This window comes from Cottoperca gobio, chromosome 15, assembly GCF_900634415.1.
Source record: "Cottoperca gobio chromosome 15, fCotGob3.1, whole genome shotgun sequence".
NCBI classification, from domain to species: Eukaryota; Metazoa; Chordata; class Actinopteri; order Perciformes; family Bovichtidae; genus Cottoperca; species Cottoperca gobio.
Window position 1 is genome coordinate 15093029 of NC_041369.1, and position 21598 is coordinate 15114626.

The 21598-nt window shown below is 39.7% G+C and overlaps 1 protein-coding gene across 10 annotated transcripts in view; it reads left to right on the top strand.

The window, feature by feature from the left end:
- The window catches only part of LOC115020475 (calcium-activated potassium channel subunit alpha-1), a 127653-nt gene that overhangs the window by 78702 nt on the left and 27353 nt on the right, over positions 1–21598 (top strand). For 4 of the 10 annotated variants that reach the window (XM_029450535.1, XM_029450533.1, XM_029450534.1 and 1 more), the window contains exons 10-18: positions 4370–4480; positions 4602–4707; positions 5005–5087; positions 5165–5234; positions 6161–6316; positions 6839–6948; positions 7092–7160; positions 11314–11400; positions 11486–11562. In XM_029450535.1, coding sequence (XP_029306395.1) covers positions 4370–4480; positions 4602–4707; positions 5005–5087; positions 5165–5234; positions 6161–6316; positions 6839–6948; positions 7092–7160; positions 11314–11400; positions 11486–11562 — 869 coding nt within the window. Of the gene's footprint in view, positions 1–4369; positions 4481–4601; positions 4708–5004; positions 5088–5164; positions 5235–6160; positions 6317–6838; positions 6949–7091; positions 7161–11313; positions 11401–11485; positions 11563–12904; positions 12914–16392; positions 16567–20365; positions 20399–20772; positions 20854–21598 lie in introns of all 10 variants that reach the window. The other 6 variants (XM_029450525.1, XM_029450529.1, XM_029450526.1 and 3 more) reach the window with 5 other exon arrangements.

A 21598-nucleotide genomic window follows, 5' to 3' on the forward strand; every position in this document is an offset into this window, starting at 1 on the left:
CTAGTTTTCGTGTTTGTGTGGTGGTGGAGTTTGTCTCCAAAAGCTCTTGTTATTTATGTATATGTGGAATTGGCCTCTCACAGCAGAGGTTCCAGTGCACTGTGAAGTATGTGTGACACTGTGGTCATTTCACCACAGTGCTTATTGTCCAGTACTGTTCTCCTCCCCTTGTGGCTCAAACCTTACTAATATTCAGCATACAGATATATTGGAATCCAAATGTGTTGTGTCCAGAACAGGGAGGGGTAGACTACTTCGTTTTCCTTTTTCTCTCATTTTCTTCTTGCTCAACATCTACTACTATACAGTCTTTTCTTTCTCACTCTGTTTCTCTTTTCCAATCTTTCTCCAATTGGTTCCAGTCACTCTGTTCAGCGGGGCATATTCTAGCGAGTCAGCAGTAGAACGAGACGTTGGAAAAAAGCCTTTGTTCGATAATGTTTGCCTGTCATTGAGATAAGATTGATGAAATGTTATGTTTGGCCAGTGACCTCAGCCCAGACTCCCAGATGGGTGTTGAGAGAAGCCCTTGTCAAAGCTGAGGATAGTTTCTCCCACACACTTTATTTTCTCTTTCCACACCCCCTTCCATTTCTCTCTCAGCTTGGACATACAGTGCAAACATATGGCAACAATCAGAAGATACCCACTAAACACACAGGCTTAGAGTGGCACCAAGCTCTTTGCATAATCATTTAGATATGTATGCATTTGGTGTTTACGTGAATAAGACCTGACACATAGACAAAACCGCTTTGTCATGTGGGTTTAGGATTGCCATCGGGGTTCAGTTATTTAGCAGCTGTCAGCACAAAAAAAAAGAAGTCTATCATGGAAATGAGATTAGGAGATTACAAGTATCTGACTGATTACAGAGCTCACAAACAATGAGGTCATGATACATTGTGAACTATTTAAAATCTAACCCTTATTTCATCTCGCTGCCTGGCCGCTGTCATTTGAAACAGGCCTTGAAGGTTATTTGGAAGTGAGAGGGACACACATTGGATCCATACTGAATTTCTGTTTCATGCTAGTGTTGCTTATAGTACTCTGTGCAGTGTAGCATACACCCGTGAGCGCAGTGACAGCACTCAGCCTGCATATGCTGATATAATAATGACAAGTGTTGCATTCTGTTGGCGCCCACTGAAGTCGGGGCTCTGTGGTTTCCATTATGCCTTTATGGTTTCCATTAGCCCCAACTTCAATAGAGGGGTTGGCATGGAAACTGCCTTCAACCCTGGCTGAACTCTGACATACACCTTTGAAAGTCGTCTGTAAGGGAAAGCAACTTGAGGCGTGCAGTCCCAGAGACTACGACACTATGAGGCACGAACACACGCTCGCATAAGGCTGAGTTTCCAAGTAATCCGCATACTTATTACACTGTAAAGTGCATTTGTATGTACCTGCACACTTCGTAGTAAGTTGTATGAATTGAAACATTTTGCAGTTTCATCAGTGACCTAAGGATTAGAGCAGTACCAACTGAGTGACCTCTGTTGCTGATGTTTGAGCTCTGTGTTTGTTCATTTTGTGTTCAGTGCATCCCCAGTGACATCCTGGGATGTTACCAGACTGCATGTTCTGTGTGCACGCTCTGTAATACCCTCTCTGCATTTAATGTGATTGTGTGCTACACTTTTAGTTTCTGGGTTGAAGTGTTTGGTTTTCCTTTGTTTAGTTTTTTAAGATATGTCAATGGTTTAAGCTGTACGGCGCAATCAGGTTAACCAGATGTGAAGTGGTTTTTAGGGGTGTAAGAAAACATATATATATAAAGATCTGTGGCAGACCGTCATTTTGTGTTGCGTTTAAACCCCCTACTGCTACATAGAGACAGAGACAAGAAGTAGCGTTAATGTTGCAAAACAAGTTATTTGTACTTAGTTTGTATGCATACTGTGGTGTGTTCTTTATATTATGACAGTTTTTCTCAAATTAGAATGAAGAAGAATCTAAAAATATTGCCTCGCTTATAGAATCATCTGCAATATATCGAAACATATTGAATCATAATCCCTTGATCATGGTTTGTATCTTTTTGCCAGATTCTTGCTAATACACAGCCCTAATACTTTGTTCATGATGCAATTATATATGGTTGAATTATCTAAGTTATCCTTTTCTTATATGCTATTTAACTAGCCAATGACCTCAGTGTTCACTTTGATGCCACTATTGGCACACTGAAGGGAGGAAAACTCAGAAGAGGCATGCCAACTTTAATACGCCTATCAAGTGAAACATAATATCTCAACATTATTTCAGTCTTAAATACAGGAACTCAAATTAGTGGCTTGATCAATGGAAAAAAACACATAGGTTGATGTATGACGAAGAAAGTTTTGCATTGCTGATAAATCACCTACTACACCAAGTGTGTGTGTGTGTGTCTGAGATTCATCACCTAACGCTGAGCCCACACAAACCAAATAATACACCATATAAATATTTCTATCCCCTCTACCCCTGTGGAAGGGCATCTGGATACTGGGAATAGGAAAACGTGACCGATTTTTTTCATTCTTTGAAATGAGAGACGTCTTGTGCCAAATACTGCCGGCTGCCTACAGACATCTCAGCTCATCAGTTTGTAAGACCACACGGCCCTTTGCTCAACTCTGGCCAACCATGCAATCACGGCTGCTCATTAGATTCTCTTAAAGGACAGAGGCGACATCTGCAAAGACCATTATGTCCTGCAACATCCACAAGCTGACATTCTCTCAATATGTCTGTCACATTACTTTGCCAAGTCCACTTCAGTTCAGAGCTACTCGGTCCATCTGGTACAGGATGGGAGAACACTGAGCTGGACTACGGTTCTCATCTAACGTCAATAAATATCTGTTTCCTTTAAACCTGCCAAACTGAGGCAGATTTAGTAATGTTCTACAATTTTAGATGTCAACTTTTAAAGGTTAATGTGTTAGCCAGAGCCTCCATCTTGTGTTTAAGAGTATGATAATGATATTGAAGGAGACAAATCTAGTTTAATCATGAAAACTTGAACAGTGAACAAATATGACCACGGTGATTTTTATTTTAGGAAAGAGTAACCCAATACTCATAGTGTTAAATCCAAAGCTGTCCAGTATCCAGGCACTCAAAACTAAAGTGGTTCATTTGTCTCCTGGCACATCCTGTTAAGTAGTGGATAAGGCCATTGTCATTACACAGATTGCCTTACAGGTCTCCATAGGGTAATTAGGGTGTCTGCCGAGTGTCCACACTAATCCATGTCAATATAAGGGCTGGATTCTACTGAGCATGTTTGGATTTCTCATTTAGGGGTTTGGCAATAGGACTTGGTGACATTTAACTTTAAGTCCAGAAGGGTAGCTCAGTTTACCACAGTGAAAATGAAGCAGATAAAGTGTCCTAAATCCACCAGATTAGTGTGATTAAATTGCCTATCATAACCATCATGGTTAAGTTCCAAACTTTTAATAACAACAATTTGTAGTACTTTATTAAAGGACTTACAACTGTGCTATAATACAATTAAAGGAGAAAGAAAACATAAACCTTAACATGAATTTGAAAAAGGAATTTCTCTCAGTTCTGGGACACTAACACTTTTATATGTACAGAAGCACCACACTTAGTGAAGACTTGGTCAGTCCAAACTGCCTAAATTACTCTCATATTATTAAATAACTGTGAAGCTGACCTTTGAACTTGATCACTCTGGCCTACAGTGCAGTCGGAGGACAAACAGGGACACAACCTCAACTCTAAAATCGTTCCAATCTAACCTCGTACTTCCTTAGTGCTGTAATTAGCCCGGCCCACCGTCTGACGGATCCCTCTGCTGTAATGTGCTACATGTTTTTGCCAGAGGACCCGTCAAAAACTCAGAGGTCCTGTTTAGAATTTGTGTCAACCACAGGCCTCCAAATCACTTTGAAAGTTTTTAGTAATGTTCTGTATAAAAGCACAAGCATATTGATGTACATGTCTTTGTCAACATCCATTCAGCTCACAAAAGGGGTGGTTTGGCCGAAGGGACATTTTTTATATTGAGAACGGATGACAATCCAACCACTGTGGGCTGTGTGATTATATCTTAGATTTTCTAAAGTGGTTCAGAGTTGAGTGTTTGATTGCACTTGTCGTGCAGAATTTAACCACTTTCATTACATGGGGAAAAATATTCACTTTTATGGCAAAAATATATAATTCAGTTACTTGTTTCCTTTGAAATGACATTTCTTGACATGTATATAGATTTTTTTTGTTCAGTCTATATTTGAGTTAGATGTTAGAGTGCTTTGGTTTGACTGATTATCTTTGGGAGACATGCCAGTGTCTGCAGTGATTTATGTTGCCCACTCAAGATGATTTCTTCCCCCCCTTCCAGGCATATTGTGGTGTGTGGTCATATTACCCTCGAAAGTGTCTCCAACTTCCTCAAAGACTTCCTACACAAGGACAGGGATGATGTCAATGTTGAAATTGTTTTTCTCCATAAGTAAGTTTTTTTGTTTTTGTTGCTCACCTTGTGTAGGTTAGCAGAAAAACCATGTTTGAAACAATGCACAGTATGTATATGAGGTACGCTAACCCCTCTCCTCTTTTTCTCTGTGTGCTAGTATTTCCCCTAATCTTGAGCTGGAAGCCTTGTTCAAACGTCATTTTACCCAAGTAGAGTTCTACCAGGGATCTGTTCTCAACCCTCACGATCTCGCCAGAGTGAAGGTACAATCGGTGATGGGACTCTTGGAGAGATGAAATCACATACAATTATAGACAACAGTCATTGTGAAGATTACATTTGAGGAAAACAACAAAAACATGTTACTCAGAAGAGTCAGAAGAGAAAATAAAAAAAGTTTATTAGTGTGACGAATTGAAATTTGCCAAAGTTAAGCCCACTAATGTGTTTAATTCCATGTGAGAGAGACACAATAAGTTTGAAACAGTCAGTGAACGTTAGTAAGTACTGGCATGTACTACAATGTTAATATGTCCCTTTCTTTGGTTCTTCACACATAGATCGAGTCAGCAGATGCCTGCCTAATCCTTGCCAATAAATACTGTGCAGATCCTGATGCTGAAGATGCCTCCAACATCATGAGGTATTGTATCCTCTGAACTTGGAAATCGGAAATGGACTAGATAGGGTGTTACATTGCACCTGTTTTTCATCTTCCAGGGTTATTTCGATCAAGAACTATCATCCCAAGATCAGAATAATCACACAAATGCTACAGTACCATAATAAGGTAAGATGTTTTGTGACCCTGTGATGTATTAGATTGCTTCACGTCATATTGAACATTTATTACGGGGTTAACCTGCAACCCTGTCTGCATAAGAGCTGTGTGCTGCATGTCAGTAGTTTGTTTCATCATTGGAAAACTAATGTCATACGAGTGACCACTTGTTCTTCAGTCCCTTGACAAAAAGACAATTCGTTGCTATATTTCTTAAATACATATTCTTATGAATACAATATACATTGTTATAAAAACGTATTATTATTATGTTACCTTATTATTTGGAAATATTGGCAAGCTTAAAATACAGTGTATGTACTTAAACGACTATTTCCATTTTTATATTTTTATATATATATATAGGCCTTTACCTAACTATTTACTTTCTGAAGATAGTCATATATTTATAGTAGCATTTTTGAAAATGACACCCAATGGAGCAGCATTTGTTTCTGTAAATAACATGTCTGAGAGTTGGCAAACTAAAAAAACAAATGCAATAGTTGTAGTAAATGCCAAATGAATCATTTATAATCAAATTACCACTTTCCAAGCAGATTCAAAATTGCTTAATAATAATTTAAAGAAAAAGTTCAACATTTTAGGAAAAATGACTAAAAACAACAATATGTCCTGTTCTGTTTCTCGGCTCGGGCAAGTAACTCCCTGAAGTATCTGCTAGTTGCCTGGCAATTGCCACAGAGCCAGGCTAGCTGTTACCCCATGATTCCATTCTTTGTGCTAAGTTAACTATAGCTGTAGCTCTATATTTACTGCTCTGTATCTTCTCATTAAACCCTAACTTTTCTGCCAGGAAGTGAATAAGCATATTTCCCAAAATGTCAAAGTATTCCTTTTAAAAAAAAAAGAAAATGAAACATGTGCTTAGTTTTCTGTGACTTGTGACCTCTTCTGTCTGTCGTGTGATGAAGGCCCATCTGCTGAACATTCCAAGCTGGAACTGGAGGGAAGGTGACGATGCGATCTGCTTGGCGGAGCTGAAGGCAGGCTTCATAGCCCAGAGCTGTCTGGCCCAGGGCCTGTCCACCATGCTAGCCAACCTCTTCTCCATGAGGTCCTTCATTGAGGTAACACCGAGGACAAGATTAACTTTCCTTGTCTCACTCCTTCTGAACAGACGGAAGTAATATGGATGAATGAATTCTCACATTGCATTTTCGTAAATTTGATGATTTATTCAGGGTTTGGAGGCGAGGTTATAAGTGGATGCAGTAGGTTCTCAGCTGACAGATGGACTAGATCTATCAAACGCAGTACTTTCCTCGGAAACAGTTTGACATCTTTGTCCAGAGAAAGACTTCCATCGTAGTGTTTGTAGTTGTCCTGACACGTCATATTTTACTGTGACATTTCATATGGACTCTGTTCAGTGTTTCTGTGGCTCAAAATTGAAGAGGTGCCTGTCTCAATCAAAGAACTGATCTTTTGTCATAAAGATGATGGATCGGCTTATAATGACCAGGCTGATGTTGTGTGGCGGAACATCTGCAGACCACATTGGGCCGCTATTGGAAGGAAAACTGTGTTGCTTATTTTCTTTCTTTTTTTTAATCCTCACATGTGACATTTCCGTGCTTGTTTTTTGCCAGATTGAGGAGGACACATGGCAGAAGTATTACCTAGAGGGGGTCGCAAATGAGATGTACACAGAGTATTTGTCCAGTGCCTTTGTCGGCCTCACCTTCCCAACGATCTGTGAGTAAGTATCACTCTTTCCTCCCTCAGCAAGCACACTGGTAGGTATAATTCTGAAGTGAAGATGTGTGAATTTCAAAGGCGTTTGAACACATCAGTCTTTTTCTTACATACCGCTGTCCTCTAATGAGTGCACGTGTTTTACAGGCTGTGTTACGTGAAGCTGAAGCTGTTGCTTATTGCCATCGAATACAAGTCTGAGCAGAGAGAGAGCAGGTTTGTTTATTGCATCTTTCTTCCACTAACATCAGGTACACCTGTGTTAAAAGTGAACTACTGTGTGACTCGCTTCGAGTGGATCTTCTAATGAAATATCTTTGCACCTTTTAACAACAGCCGTATTACATTTGATGATATTAAGTTGGTGAATGTCATGTGAATGCCAATATGAGCATCAGCACACACAAAAACACAACCAGAAAGCACTCAGAAGAGCACATGTCTTTGCCAAGGCTGCACAAGTCATCTGGAAATTCTGTTTCTCATTTCAGCGTGCCAAAACCTTTCATGTAAGTGCTGAGGTACATGAAAAACTATCCGATCTCACCATCTTAAGAAACTTTAGTAAAAAAAGAAATCATGGATCTGCACCAAAAATAATCACTTATTCCTTACCCTCATAGCCTAGCGTTCCTTAAAATGTTATAGTAATTCTGATATTAACTTTTTTGGAATATCGTGCTGTTTTGCAAACAAATACATGGGCCTGATAATACTGACTGCATGTCCTTGGTGGAGGTTATTACAGAGCCACACGTCTGATATATTTACCAAACCTTGCAGGTATGCAGGCATAAGTAGGTAACCGCACTGGAACAACCTTTCTTTGTCTTATATTGATTATATTGTGTTGTCAATTCAGAGATACATTCGCAACCTAAATAACACGTTTGCTTCACATTCGAATTTCATGTCATGTTTTTCCTTAACTTGATTCTACTGTGTCCCTTGTCAGTCTGTATGATAACCACTAACTCTACATCAGTGTCAGTCTTATCACCAATAACAACATGAAGTACTATTTTCTTCTCAATTGCCAAAACTCCCACCCACCCTTCCCCATTCACCTCTGTCAAATGTATATGTGTACTGGCAGGGTCTCAGGGCACAATGATGTTCATTTTGACATTACAAGCTAAAAAACCAAACTTTTTTTGTCTGGCTAGCCACAAAAAAAGACATAAGTTAGCTTAAAACTACAGCTCTTTTCTAGAAGATGTACTTCCACAAAGTTAAGTGCCATTTGATTTAATCACAAACTTGTCAAAAGATTTTTTTTGCAAACTATACCAATAACTGAACTGTGTATCTGTGCAGAGTTGCGCCACATGCTGCCATATCAGGTGTAGCTCCTAGAGAAACATTAGAAACATATTCTCCTCTTCTTTTATGTTCATGATAACTGTTTGATTTGAGATTTTTTCTTGTTGTTTGCAGAAGTCGAAAGCGGTATGCCCTCTACCTTATCTTACTTCCCAAAGTTCCACCCAATCTCCACCACTTTAAAGCTTCTGACTTTGGAAGTTTCCCCAAGGATATTTTTGCAAGCACTATCTCACAGGCCTCTTTTTCTAACTATTTTTTATGGTGTCACTTGTGCTTAATGCACTAACTTCTTTGCAGGCAGAGAGAGGATAGATCAATTGGAAAATGTTTGTAGAAGTGCCGTTTCTTTGTCTTTGCTGTTGTCAGTGTACCAAGGCTAAACGCTCTCCCTCTCCATATCTACCTCTTATTTGATCTTTTCAGTTTTGTCCTTTACCAGTCTAGTTTATTTCTCTCACTTTCAGTTATTTTTCAGTGTTGCTCAGTTGTTACCCTACTGTATGTTTTCTTTGCCAAGTTAATTATTCCACTCATGGTGTTTTTAAATCAGTACTTCATGGTTCTTTGACTCAGTGAGGAGTTTGTATACAACATATCTTAGACCCGAGATGTCGATAAGCACTGATAATCTTTTGTTCTTCATTTTGGATTTAATCTTGAAATTATTGGCTGACTATCTGTCATTGCTGTAGGCAGTGTCTGATATATATATATCATGTCTTTTTCTCCTAATGGTTTTATTACACCAGCAGCACCTCACCAATCCTTATTGTTCTTCCTCATTTCACACTCTAGGAAAGGCATGGAGCTGTTGAGTTTGGATATTATTAAGTTTATCCAACATTTAATAACCATAGGTTACAATGTTCACAAGTGCCTCACATTTCACTTTTGCATTCCATCACCCTCTCATGTGTCAGTGTTAAATGTATATCCATCTGTGCATGTCTGTTCGTCTGGTTTACGTGTGATCAGAGGGGGAGAATTTTGTGTGTGAATGTCCATTTTTGTGCGTCTCAGCCACAATGTGCAAGTCACGCTCGTGCGTCTCTCTAGTAGATGTTCTTAAATGAGGTCACTTCCTGTCAGTTTGGTGTTTGAGAAACAATCCAACTGCACAGAAGTTACTGCAACCGTCTGCATCTACGTCCCTGTCCTTATACCTGTAATTATTGTCCTCTTCACGCTGTATGGTTACTGCATGCTATGACAACATCACATAAGGTGTTTGATGCTTGCCTTGTTGCTCACAATATGAGGTTTTGATGCTTTTTAAGCTTCTATTCACCAGTTTGCACCTGACTGAAGAAACATGATAGATACTCCTGTAAAATCTCAGATTTGGGCAGCAATGTTTGTGGAACTGTCTTGATTTGATCTGTTTCTTTCATTTATTTTCACTAAAGCGCATGCCAGGCGTAATGCTTGTTTACTTCTCTGGGGGCGATTCAATCTGAGTGATTGTTATGCTATTTTACTTATTGAAAAGAAAAATGTGGAAGGAAAAATCTGATCTGCATGACTGGTGCAATTTGATCACAGTCTGATATGTGTATGGATTCAATTGCTCCCTTAATATTTTTGTTTATTTTCTCCAATGTAGCCCTTTTTTTTCCCCCCCCAGAGCCCAGAGGAAAGATGTAGTAAGATAGATGTTTTCTCAGATCACTTCTGCCTGAGTCTACACAAATAACATAGTCTGCTATATTGTCACAACATAGATATTTAAAAATACAAAGATTTGAATCAAGTTGGTAAGAGACACATTAGCCCAGCACTGACTATGTTTGTGAGCCATAAGTATTATTGTCACAAATTGGTGAAAGTTTAAAAGTTTTTGATTGAGTAATGGTTCATCATCTTTTGTCTGGGCTTGTCGTATGTTGAACTTTGACCCTTAAAGGTTTGTTGGTTCAGTGTTTTGATTTCTCAGTTCGCACTCACATCATTGATGATTGTTGCCCACAGGTAACCATTAATGACCAGGGTGTGTGTGTGTGTGGTGTGTGTGTGTGTGTGTGTGTGTGTGTGTGTGTGTGTGTGTGTGTGAGTGTGCGTGTGTGAGCGTACAGTATGTGTGTGTGGTGTCTACTCTTTGTCTCAGTCTAATTAATGGGGAATGATACAGCCAGTCACTTTAAGTGCTTAGGGTATTAAGCTCCCACTCATGATAAACATGCTTTGACTAATATATCCTGTGATTTGTATTATTACTGCAGCTGTTGTTCAGCATGCTGTAATATATTTTATTTATTATACTTGTGCTTCAGACATATATATATAATGAATATAATATAACATTTTAAGTCAATATTGACCTTGCTGGACATGCGTTCAAATTATTTTCCCACTACATTTCAATAGAGCAAAGTCACACATTTGAATGTGAGTTAATCCCCTTTAAGACTTTACGTCACCATTTGTTTTCTTCCTAGAGCAATCCTGTGTAGACTATAGCGAGTCACTGGGTAGAATGAGCCTGGCATCGACAAGAAAAAGAGCTGTTCATTCCCTTGCATCCCACTGTCAATTACTAACCTAGATTACAACACGTACTGTACATTCTCTGTACTACAGCCATGTCTCAGTGGCCATCATAACATTTGTTTTTGACTAGATGACTGTATATGAGTGCTGACACTGAATCCACTCCATAGCCATAATTTTAATTCTTTCTGCCCTTTGTCCCTTTACTCGTATCTCTCTGTCCCCCCCTTTTCCCCTCTGGGCAATCAAAAACCATTCTGTAATGAAAAGAATTAAAATTCAATGTGCGATCATACTCTTGTACATTCTGTCTATCCATGTGAGTATCGCATCGGCAAATTGCCCAAAATCAGAGGAGCAAAGTGTGTTTATGGTAACACGTAGGACACAAAGCAAGCTCTGAAAAGTTAAGCGGGGATGATGTGTTGCAGGTCCGATTTAACGGCTTCAACAAGGCTGTGTACCATTCCTCTTGATTAGCATGTCGTGTGCATGAGCTGCGTTTTTTTGTCCAGAAGTTAATGAGCATTGCTTTTCTTTTTCTCTGATTACCCAGTATCCTCATTAACCCGGGCAACAATGTCAAGATGCAGGAGGGAACACTGGGATTCTTTATCGCCAGTGATGCCAAAGAAGTAAAGAGGTAATCCTGGTGAACAGCCGATCACTCGATTATTTAAAATGAACAGTTGTGTTATTCTTGGTGCTGAAACATTTGTCACTTTTAGGGCATTTTTCTACTGCAAAGCTTGTCACGACGACATCACTGACCCTAAGCGGATTAAGAAGTGTGGCTGCAAACGATGTGAGTAGATGCACATTTACTTTGCACCATCGCCACCCCTTCCTTCCCTTCCTCTCACTCCAACATTTTCGTGCGGGTCTGTCTGTCTCATTATGCATTAGGTTTTACTCGTTTGAACACTTGTGTTATACCTCTCACTGTGTCCTTGTTTCTTCTGTACTGTGGCACTGTGTTTTTAAAGGTAATATATGTTATCACACCATTATACCCTTAGGAAAGTGTTTATTATGTGTCCCATTTGAACTTCCATAACATCCATTATTGTATGATCATCACTCAATATGTCTTCTGTTTTTTTTTCCTATTTGAAATGTATTTCCTGTCATCTTTGAGTGTGTTTTCACTACTTAATCTACACAAACTGAGAAGTTATAGTAGGGAATGAAATGTGCAAAACTTTGTGAGAAATAAACAGTAGATAGAATTGAAATTGTACTAACCCTACTAACACAAAATACAAAGTCTACGGTAAGAGAAGTGAGTTTACATACTGCAGTGCAAATCCTACTATCCCATTGACTCTTAAGAGAAACTAAAAGGATGTATGCAGTATACTCAGTATTTGTACCATTCTACATTTTTTTCCATGAGACGATGAGCTTTTCTTGGCAACATTAAACGTGCTGGTGGATATGACCCACTGTATTATATTCCTCTTACACATAAATGCTCTTGATAAAGTATTTGCGAGTATTGAGCTCAGTCACTGTGCTCTTATTTGAGACTTCACAACACACACATGTCCTTGTCAAATGCCTTTCCCCTTTTATTTATGCAGACATAACATTACCATTAGGCAGGAACAGCACATGAATACAACCTGACCTATGTACAGAAGTCACTTGTCAGGACATGTTAGCCACTGGATAAATAATTCAGGTGAATATCCCATATTTCCACAAAAGGTCACACACGATTAAAGTAAGCAGCCTGTTACAGACAAAGCCCAGTTTTAAAATAGATACCCACCATCTCCTTCTTTTGTCTGTGTCATTTCAATTATTCAGCTCAATATAATCAACAGGCATTTCACACTCTAGTTTCATTTAGATACACTGTTTACTTCTGTTTGCTTCCTCAATGTCTTCCTGTCTCAGATCCAGCTGATGGACACGGCGTTATGTTTTATCTCATTAGTTTCCAACAAGAGAGTTGCATTTAGAAATATGACAGTTCCATTACTGCAGTGGAAGTCTGTCTTACAGTATGTTCTGTTCTATCATGTTTTGTTCTCTTGTGTTGTTTTTCCCATGTTTCTTTATGACCAGTGACACACTTTTGATGTATTTCCTTCCCTGCTGCCATTGGAAAACACCACTTTATTTTAACTACTCACTGGTAGTGATTTATTGTGAGTAAAAAGAAAATGGGTGTACTGTTACCACGAGTGCAGTGCAATTGTTTTTTTTCCTCTTCAGCAAATAGTATATTGTATCGATGTTGCATGTACCAGTGGAGCTTCTGCATCCCTCTCCTCGCCTCTCATTTCTACACTGTGCTCAGACCAGACCAAAAGCAAAACAGCTGAAATCAAACTCACACCAGCACCAGGTCTCCTCATCATAGGCCCAGTTAGCCGATGTTTTTACTAGTTGGAAATGACAATTAAATAGAGTGTGACTTAATCGGATGTGGCCGGTGAGCTCTGCAGTTTTTTCCTCACTATTTGATCTTCAAACTCAAACCACTATTTGGCATTTGGAAGCCAATCTGCTGTACGTCTTATGTCATTACTCATGATTAACCTCCTTATAGTGTCACGCTCCAAGAAAGTACAGAAGGAACGTAATAAAAAAATCTGAGATGTCATACAGTAATCAAAGATTTAGAAGAGCTAAAGCAAGGAGAAGAAAATTAACATGAACCACTTGAGGTTTAAATTGATCTGCTTTCTGTCAAAGAAGGTTTTGTGTGTGGCTGTACTTTCAGAGAGCAGAAAATGTCCTTGTGGGAAGTTGTGCAAATCCTAATGAGCTAGGTTGCCAAAACACAATCAAAACAATCTGGTGTATCCCCTTTGCCCCACTTCTCTGTGATCTCAGCCCCTTTCTAAACTCTGGGTCCTCGCCCTGCTGTTGCCGAGGTTTCAGAGATCATCAATCCCTCTCACAATTGAAATGTCACCACACCAGTCTTGTGCATTTCAAATGAGGACAGTTGTTGGGCCCTTTTTTTTTTTTTTCTTTCTTTTTACTCGCTGCACTGGATGAAGTCCACTAAGCGATACAGTATTAACTGTCATAATGTTAGATTGCCACTAGATGGCGGTGTCATGCCAGAGTCCTGTCCAATAATACAATATTTAAACAGTGATGTCTGTAGAGGAAACTTAAATCCCCTGAAACCTATTCAGCGAAAATGCAAGGATTAAATCTGTGCGTTTCTGTGCATTAGTGTAATTACTTAAATGAAAGAAAACTGAATCTACAGTTTGACAAATTCATCATCCTGAATTTGTTTTTATCACTTTTTAGTCCTTAATGTGTTGTTTATATGATATGGTGTATTTGGAAGTGGTGGAGGCTGTGTGTATTACACCCTTAATTTGCCTCCACTGCAATAAACTACTGATGCATTCTTTGTTATCTCTCACAAGTTCATCTCTTGATCTAGTATAACAGTATACTTGTTCCTTGCACTCTTGCTGAGTACAGAAGCTTTAGGAGGCTATATCAGAATGGTGCTTTGTTTGGGACATCCTTCGTATTCAACATTGTGCCCTGATAGCTTCTGTTTGAGTAAGTTGTGCTTTGGTGGATTATAGTAGATGGTGACATGCAGACAGTTTATCAGGGAAGCCATCATGTTGAATCTTCAATTAGGAATGCCCCGAAATGGACACCTTATCACAGTAGGCCAGAATCTGGGAGAATTTGTGAAGTCAGAAGTCAAAGACATTGTCGGTGTGTGTGTGTGTGTGTACGTGCGTATGTGCGTGTGTGTCTTGTGTTGACCATTGCTCCCCTTCCATGTGTCAATAATCTACATTGTAAACATACGTATACTGTGGTCCAAATGCCTAAGCAAAAACTCTGAAGTTAAGAAATGTCCGCATGAAGTGATAGCCTCGCTGCATCTTGATAGCCTCGCTGCACCCCTAAACTGTTCCAACACTGTGAACAGTTATTATCTCTGTACCTCCCCTTGTTGCTCGGACCAACACCTACAATTTCTGCATGCTTATTACATGCTCATAAGGCACATGTGCATGCCACTGGATACAACAGTCCCTGATGCCGTCATCCCTTGGGTTATGATCTGCGTTTCCCATTCTATTCTTGGCCAGCAGCTGAAACGCATTACTTCATTCAAGATCTTATTTTCCGATGTGACTCAGAGTCAAAGATGCTGAAAGTGTCTCTGTAAAGGTGCCAGACAGTATTAGTCTGCTGTCTGTTTGCACCTTGGTAATGAGAGAATGGGGACCAGGGACTGTTTCTGCCCAGAGTCACAGCAATCTAGAATTGCTACTCTGGGGACTTTCACTCCTGCTTCCCTCGGGGTTCTGAGCGCACACGCACACACACACACACACACACACAGCAACACACACATCGTTCCACAAAGACAGAAAGTGGCTGCTTACAGTTTTTTGGCTGCAGGCTGACTTGTAGTTAAGGAGTTTATTGTTGTGTAATACTACTTTCACGTCCAGTCTCGAGAGCACCTAGCCTCCAAATTGGCAGTTTTTTTTTAGACGATCATTTAAAAGAAACATCACTGAAATACTTTGATAGAGTCATTATGGCATTGGTGTTGATCCTTGCAAATAAAATACACATTAACACTGATGATGCAGGTTCACATATGGGTGATACATTTCATTATGACCTGCAATCTGGAAATTGCTAGGAGCTTATTTGCAAGTTGTATCACCTGATTTCATTGAGCGGAGACAAAAATAAATAAATCTAAAAGTAGAAACAATGGCCCAGTCAGTATTTTTACTTTTTAACAGCATATACACATTATAATTAGATTTATTAAACAACCGTCAACTTTAGGATAATGACAAGTAGAGCTAAGTAAAATGAAGTTAGCGTCATGTCTGTCATACAGCGATATCTATCTAAAGTTAGCCACTATAAGCTACTGGTCATACCATACCACGTGTATGGCTGTATTGTTGAGTGTAATGAGCAGAGCTTTCAAAAGTTACATCGTCTCACATGGAATTGATCAAGAATCACAGCGACATTACAAGCATGTACATTACTTGTCTAGACTCACCGATTATGCACACAGGCACATTAGAGTGAAGCTTCCCTTGGGGAGTGGAGCAGTGAAACTGCAGAGTTAAAATATACAGTAGCATGAATTGGCCCGTCGAGCCAGTAGAATAGTGTGATGCCTTGGACAGAGCCGCTACTGCTGCATGATGGGATACAGGTACGTGATCCACTCCTTTAGCCGAATGGATAGAGGATGTACAAATGTGTGAAACATTGTATGAGGTTTGCTGCTGAAGACATTGCTCATGCCTCTCTTTCCTGAATGCCTCCCGCCCTCTCTCCTTTCCCCTCACCCCTCTTTCCCATTGTTATAGTTTTGCCTTTTGACCTGTTACAGCCTTAGCACACAGCTTGACCTCTCCAGACTATGTCAATATGAACAAGAACTATTGAATTGGCATATGACTATTCTGTTACTAATATTGTGATAGTGTTATGTGTCCAAATTTCACTTTTGTGGCTCAAGTCTGTTGGAGCAGGTGGCTAAGGCTCGCACTTTCTGATGAAGTTACCTTCCGACTTCCCCTGGATGAATATTTCTCCTTTTGCCATTAACCTGCTGCTTTTCCTTTCCTCTCATCCCAAAACATGACCGTAGCCAGGATGTCCGTCTACAAACGAATGAAACTGGCATGTTGTTTTGATTGCGGCCGTTCAGAACAAGACTGCTCTTGCATGTCAGGCAGTGTACATAGTAACATGGACACCCTTCAGAGGGCCTACCCACTTTCCTCTGTCTCTGTTCATGATTGCGCAACCACTTTACGTGCCTGTAAGTTACACCGCCCAACACATGCTGTTACATGTCTGTGGTGTGTGCTCCGTGTGTATTGTACCATGCAGAGGTACTGTACGTGTGTGTCTGTGACGTCTACTACGTGGTGTGATCCGTTAACTGTGACGCCATAGTTTGTGTGGCGTATTTTAATTTGTTTTTGTTTGTGAACATTTTGAAAACTGATTGTTGGTTTTTTTTTCAATTGCTATCTGTCTGTCTATGTCAATAATGTTTTCTATTAAGTTTATTTGAACTCTGAATCTCCTCATTTTCTGTTATTTATAGTTGAATTTCATCAGTATTTTTCAGTTAATCATTATTTTCATGTGGCAATTTAATTTCATGAGTGTAATATGTGTGGTGGGTAAGTGGTGCTGCTGTACTGTACAGTATGCTGCATCAGTCATGCAGGTGTGTGATAAGATCACTTGATGTGTTTTGAACGGTTTTGAGGTAAGATAATCTGTATTCACAAAAATGGAATGTATTTTATCCTCAAGGTTTTAACCTGCAATTTAATGCTAATGTTTGTTAAGTTATTGTCTTATATCTTTACTTTGAAATTCCTTACAAACTTCTGCGTTAACACTGTTTTCAGTTTGTACACGTTTCAGTTGAATCAGCTTTGCTTCTGTTTCTTTTTCTCTTTTACCTTTGACACAACTGCGCAGAGATTTTAAGTTTCACTTTTATGCCGAAGATGAGAGAAAATCACGCATGAGACGGTGTTTTGAAGATTTCTAACAGTCTCGCCGAGCCTTATAAATGATGAGCAGTGCGCAGATATTAAAACACGTTTTTATCGGTGACACTCGTTCAGGAAAGTAACTAATAATATCTCAAGCGACTGAAATGCCCTTTCACTCTTTTAAGCAATTAGAGAGGAACTAAAGCAAGAAGAACAAATACACTTTTGCCCACGATTAACAGTTGTTTTTTGGACCGAAAGTCTCACATTGTACATTTTATCATATAACATAATGCTGCTCGGCCTCTGATCACAATTGTTTGAAACAGTCTTAAGTAGTGTGTCTCTCCTGCAGTCTTAAACAGTCTACGACACATACACTGTGAGAAAGGAGGAGAATTTAGGAGGAAGGAGAAGAACACTAAAATGAGGGGAGAGAGAGGTTTTGTACGGTAGATTATGAACAAATAGATGAAAGAAAAAAGAGAGAAGAGGAGACGAGACAAATTCACAAAATAGTGATAGTTTCTTTCGATTTTATTTTTGAGTGGATAGGAAATACTAAATTGTCTGTCAATTACACATGGCAGCAGTAGGCCTAGCTATCAAAGCCTTGGGTTCAGACATACAGATCTGATTTCCTCCTCAACATTCTCTCACCGTCTGCCGACTCAGCCTAGATTAGTGTCAAACATGCCATGATGAGTTTGGCTTGGCCTCTTGTAGTTCGGCCTGCGCTGATATCCCTCGGTACCAATTACTGGCCATTACATGGTTACTGATCTCACTTCTCCCTCAACCCCCTGTAGGATTTCAGAAAAGCCTCCTCTGTCTTAGATTTCTTTCCCTTTTTAACTCTGACTTTGTCTGAACAAAGTGAGTTTAGTAAAGGAGTGCATTGGGCTTTGTCAGTCAGGGATTGTTGGATTTCCTCTCCCCATTTCCACTCTTTCTCCCCCCCTCCCCACCAGACTGACAGGATAAGACGTCTTTATCCTTGATGACTTCATGCTCTTGTACATCTGAACCAGATTTTTCTAGACCGAGTACTTGGATAATTGATTTCTTGGATAGCCCTCTTATATTTAATGCACCCTGTGTTCTGATGCAAGTCACATTCAGACCACACAAACACACCTCATTAATGATGACGTAAACATAAACCTCTGTGTAGCTTTATGGACTTTAATGATACAATATTAAATGAATAGCAATATTTAATATGCAATCATTCAAGGGGTTTAGTGAGTATAATGTGATGTTTAGTGAAATAGATAAACACCTTGTGCACAAAGAGCAATATGTGGACAAATGACCCAAATAATTGAATGCAGTCTTCTGTTACGAGATATGATTCATATAGAAATTCTGCAGTTTGGTCAGACAGTGAATTATTTTAGAGGCGGAGTTTCTTTGCAGATAAAAATATGGAAAAATTGGAGTTGAAGAATATAGTTAAAAGCAGGAATGATATATGTAGGTAGGGTAGAAAGAAGAGCTCCCCCTGATGTGGTTGTGTATACTGTTTCTTGTCTTCAACAATGTAAGTTTTGAAATATTTCCATAAGTTATTCCGAGTCGTTCGATCAGACATTTATTTTTGGTCTGTATATTAAATACATATGGTCTTTTCTTTGTGATCTGACCATCATGACAGTCGGCCTGCTTCCTTCAGTGAGAAGAGCTAGAGACGTGACACGGTTTTATATAATGGAGAGCCTGAAGCTTCTATAAAGCTGGGCTATGGACAAGGGTTGAGGACCAGGGGCTCTGGAGATGCTTTTGGCTAGTCGTCGGCCTTCTGGGCTCTGTGTGTGTGTGTGCGCGTGCATGTGCAACAACATGCACTTCTATCTCTCTGTCCGTGCATGTGTGTGCATCTGCATCTCATTGCTGGGGACCTTATCTATCCTGACACGGAAATTATGTTTGCATTTTCATTTTCCCAGCCCTGCTGGTCCATCACCAAACTTGCCCTGACAGCTCCTGTCCACCAGGCAGGCTTGGTCCCCCCCCACCCCCCACCCTCTGTCCTATGCCGCCTCGCTACGCCCCAGATGCTAGCCAGTTAGTCTGCCGCCTCTGCGGTGCGGGCAGATTGCTAGAGACAGATGCCAGGGCCACTGTGGGTCCCTGTTTGAGGATCTGTGTCATAGGCCAGCCCTGGGCCCTCGCTGTGACCTTTACTGCTGGAAGAGACTCTGGGAAAGAGTGGGGAGTGTCAGCAGCTCAGAGATCAGTTCAAGTGCCCACTGTACCAGTACTTCTATCGGTACCAGTCTTCAGTACCTCCTCAGTCAAGGTCATGAACCGTAATTTCCAGATAATTAATAGTTCTGGCATAAGTGGAGACCTTGGTCAACCCTTTTTTAAAGAACAACCCAAGAGATTTAAAAGTGTAGCATTAAACCCATGTTTGAAAACGTCCTTTAATTAAATATTTCCATTTGTGCAAGAGATGTTGATTGCATGTAAGGATCAAGTCTCTTTGCATTTGTGCTCTGATAGCGTGGCTGTTTTGAGTAGCGAGTGCCTGCTGTCTACATGCACACAAGTATGTAGTTGTTGTCTTTGTTCCCCATGGTGGCTTTATTTGTTCTATCTACAGACTTCACATTGTCCATCACATTTAAACCAACATGTAAAACTTCAAAGCATCGAATGAGTTTTTTAAAATGAGAGACATTACGTTGTTGAATCTACCATTGAAGCTGTGTAACCTCAAATGTAGCTTTTTGGAAATGTTCTATACAATCAGTCATTAGTCTGTTATTACATCTCATTACAGGTTTAGTACACTTTCCTAAAAGCATGGCTCACTCTGAGAATGGATAGTTCATTTCACTCAGCTGTCTGCCTATTTTGTGCCACCATGCTGTACTTTAGTCCTCACCATCATAAGGTTTTTCCATAACTTTCATTATTTGTACCTTTTACTTTTTGGTTCATATTTTTCACTGATACTGTAGTTCTTCATTATAGATATATTTGATTTAATTTCCATCTACCGCTCTTATGTTGATGTCTCTATTTCCTAATGTGCCTGTTTCATTACATCCTTTCTCCCCCCGTGTGACCTGCCACTTGTCTTTGCATTCTCCTCAGCCAAATATAAATATAATGGATATGTCAGATCACGTAAGTGTGTTTCTCTGTCCTTCTCCATTCTGCTCCAACTCTGTGTTTAGACTGTAGACCCCTCACTATGTCATGTAACATAATTAATACTGATGCTTTGCTTTAGTATTTGCTTTGTTGTCCCTTATTCCTTTAGAATTAACTGATGTTGTCTTATACAGAGACAAAGTAAACCCACCCTTTAACCAGTGTTAAAGTCAATGTTTACTCAGATAGACTGTTTATTCTAACTTAAATAATTTCAACATATTTTGACAAGAAATTAAAGTAATAAGTCCCTGGTATTGGTAGCAACTGAAAATACATAATTTTGTGTTTTGATAATACCATGTAGTTCCATAAAATATTCTTTTTTCGTATTTTGCTGCATGTAGCAGCAGATGGCGCTACAACACCAGGGAACAGTGGAAGTCAGAAAGAAGCTGGCGTTCGATTCAAAGCTGATTGCAATTTAGGTAAATCTTAAATAATTGTTAAATGCATTACTTCTTTACTCTACTGGTTAAGAATACATTTAGTTTTGCAATGCTTTTTGTCACCTATAACATTTAACATGTATATTTTCATTCAATGTATATGTTCTTATTAAGCATATTGATATTGATTTTTGTTTCCTCTTTGAAATAGTGGCTGCTCTTAGCATAACTAAAAGGAATTGCAGCTGTCATAATATCAGCTTTTAGTTTTTAGGTTTAAAAACAACAATGCATGGCAAAAAAGCTTTTTCATGCAGTTGCAATGCAGATGAAGAACAAAGCTCACTCATGCAGCAAACACTGCAAAGGCAAAGCCAGCTCCGCTCACATACAAAAGTAAACATTTGTACTTGTTATTCCTCTGCCTCATCATCCAGTTTACATTGGGTCACGACGATCTGATAAGGCTTGCATGCAGGACAGTACCGTCATGTGATTAGCATTTCAGGAAGGGACAGTTGCCGTCTGGGTTGTTCAGGATGCACAGTGGACCTGCCAGGGCGGGTGAGCGCTCTGTAACGCTGCACGTGTTTGACAAGGGCCAGATGAATCCACGAGCTATCGGTGGCGCCCCGTAAATCAAGGAGGCAGCTGACGGCTGGGATAAACGTCTGTTTATCGCCCGGGGCCACCCAAGCATGCTCTCTTCTCCAAACAACCAACCAACCACCCTTCTTCCAAAAGGAGGAACAGGGCTCCTCCTTTCCCATTCAACTTTACAACC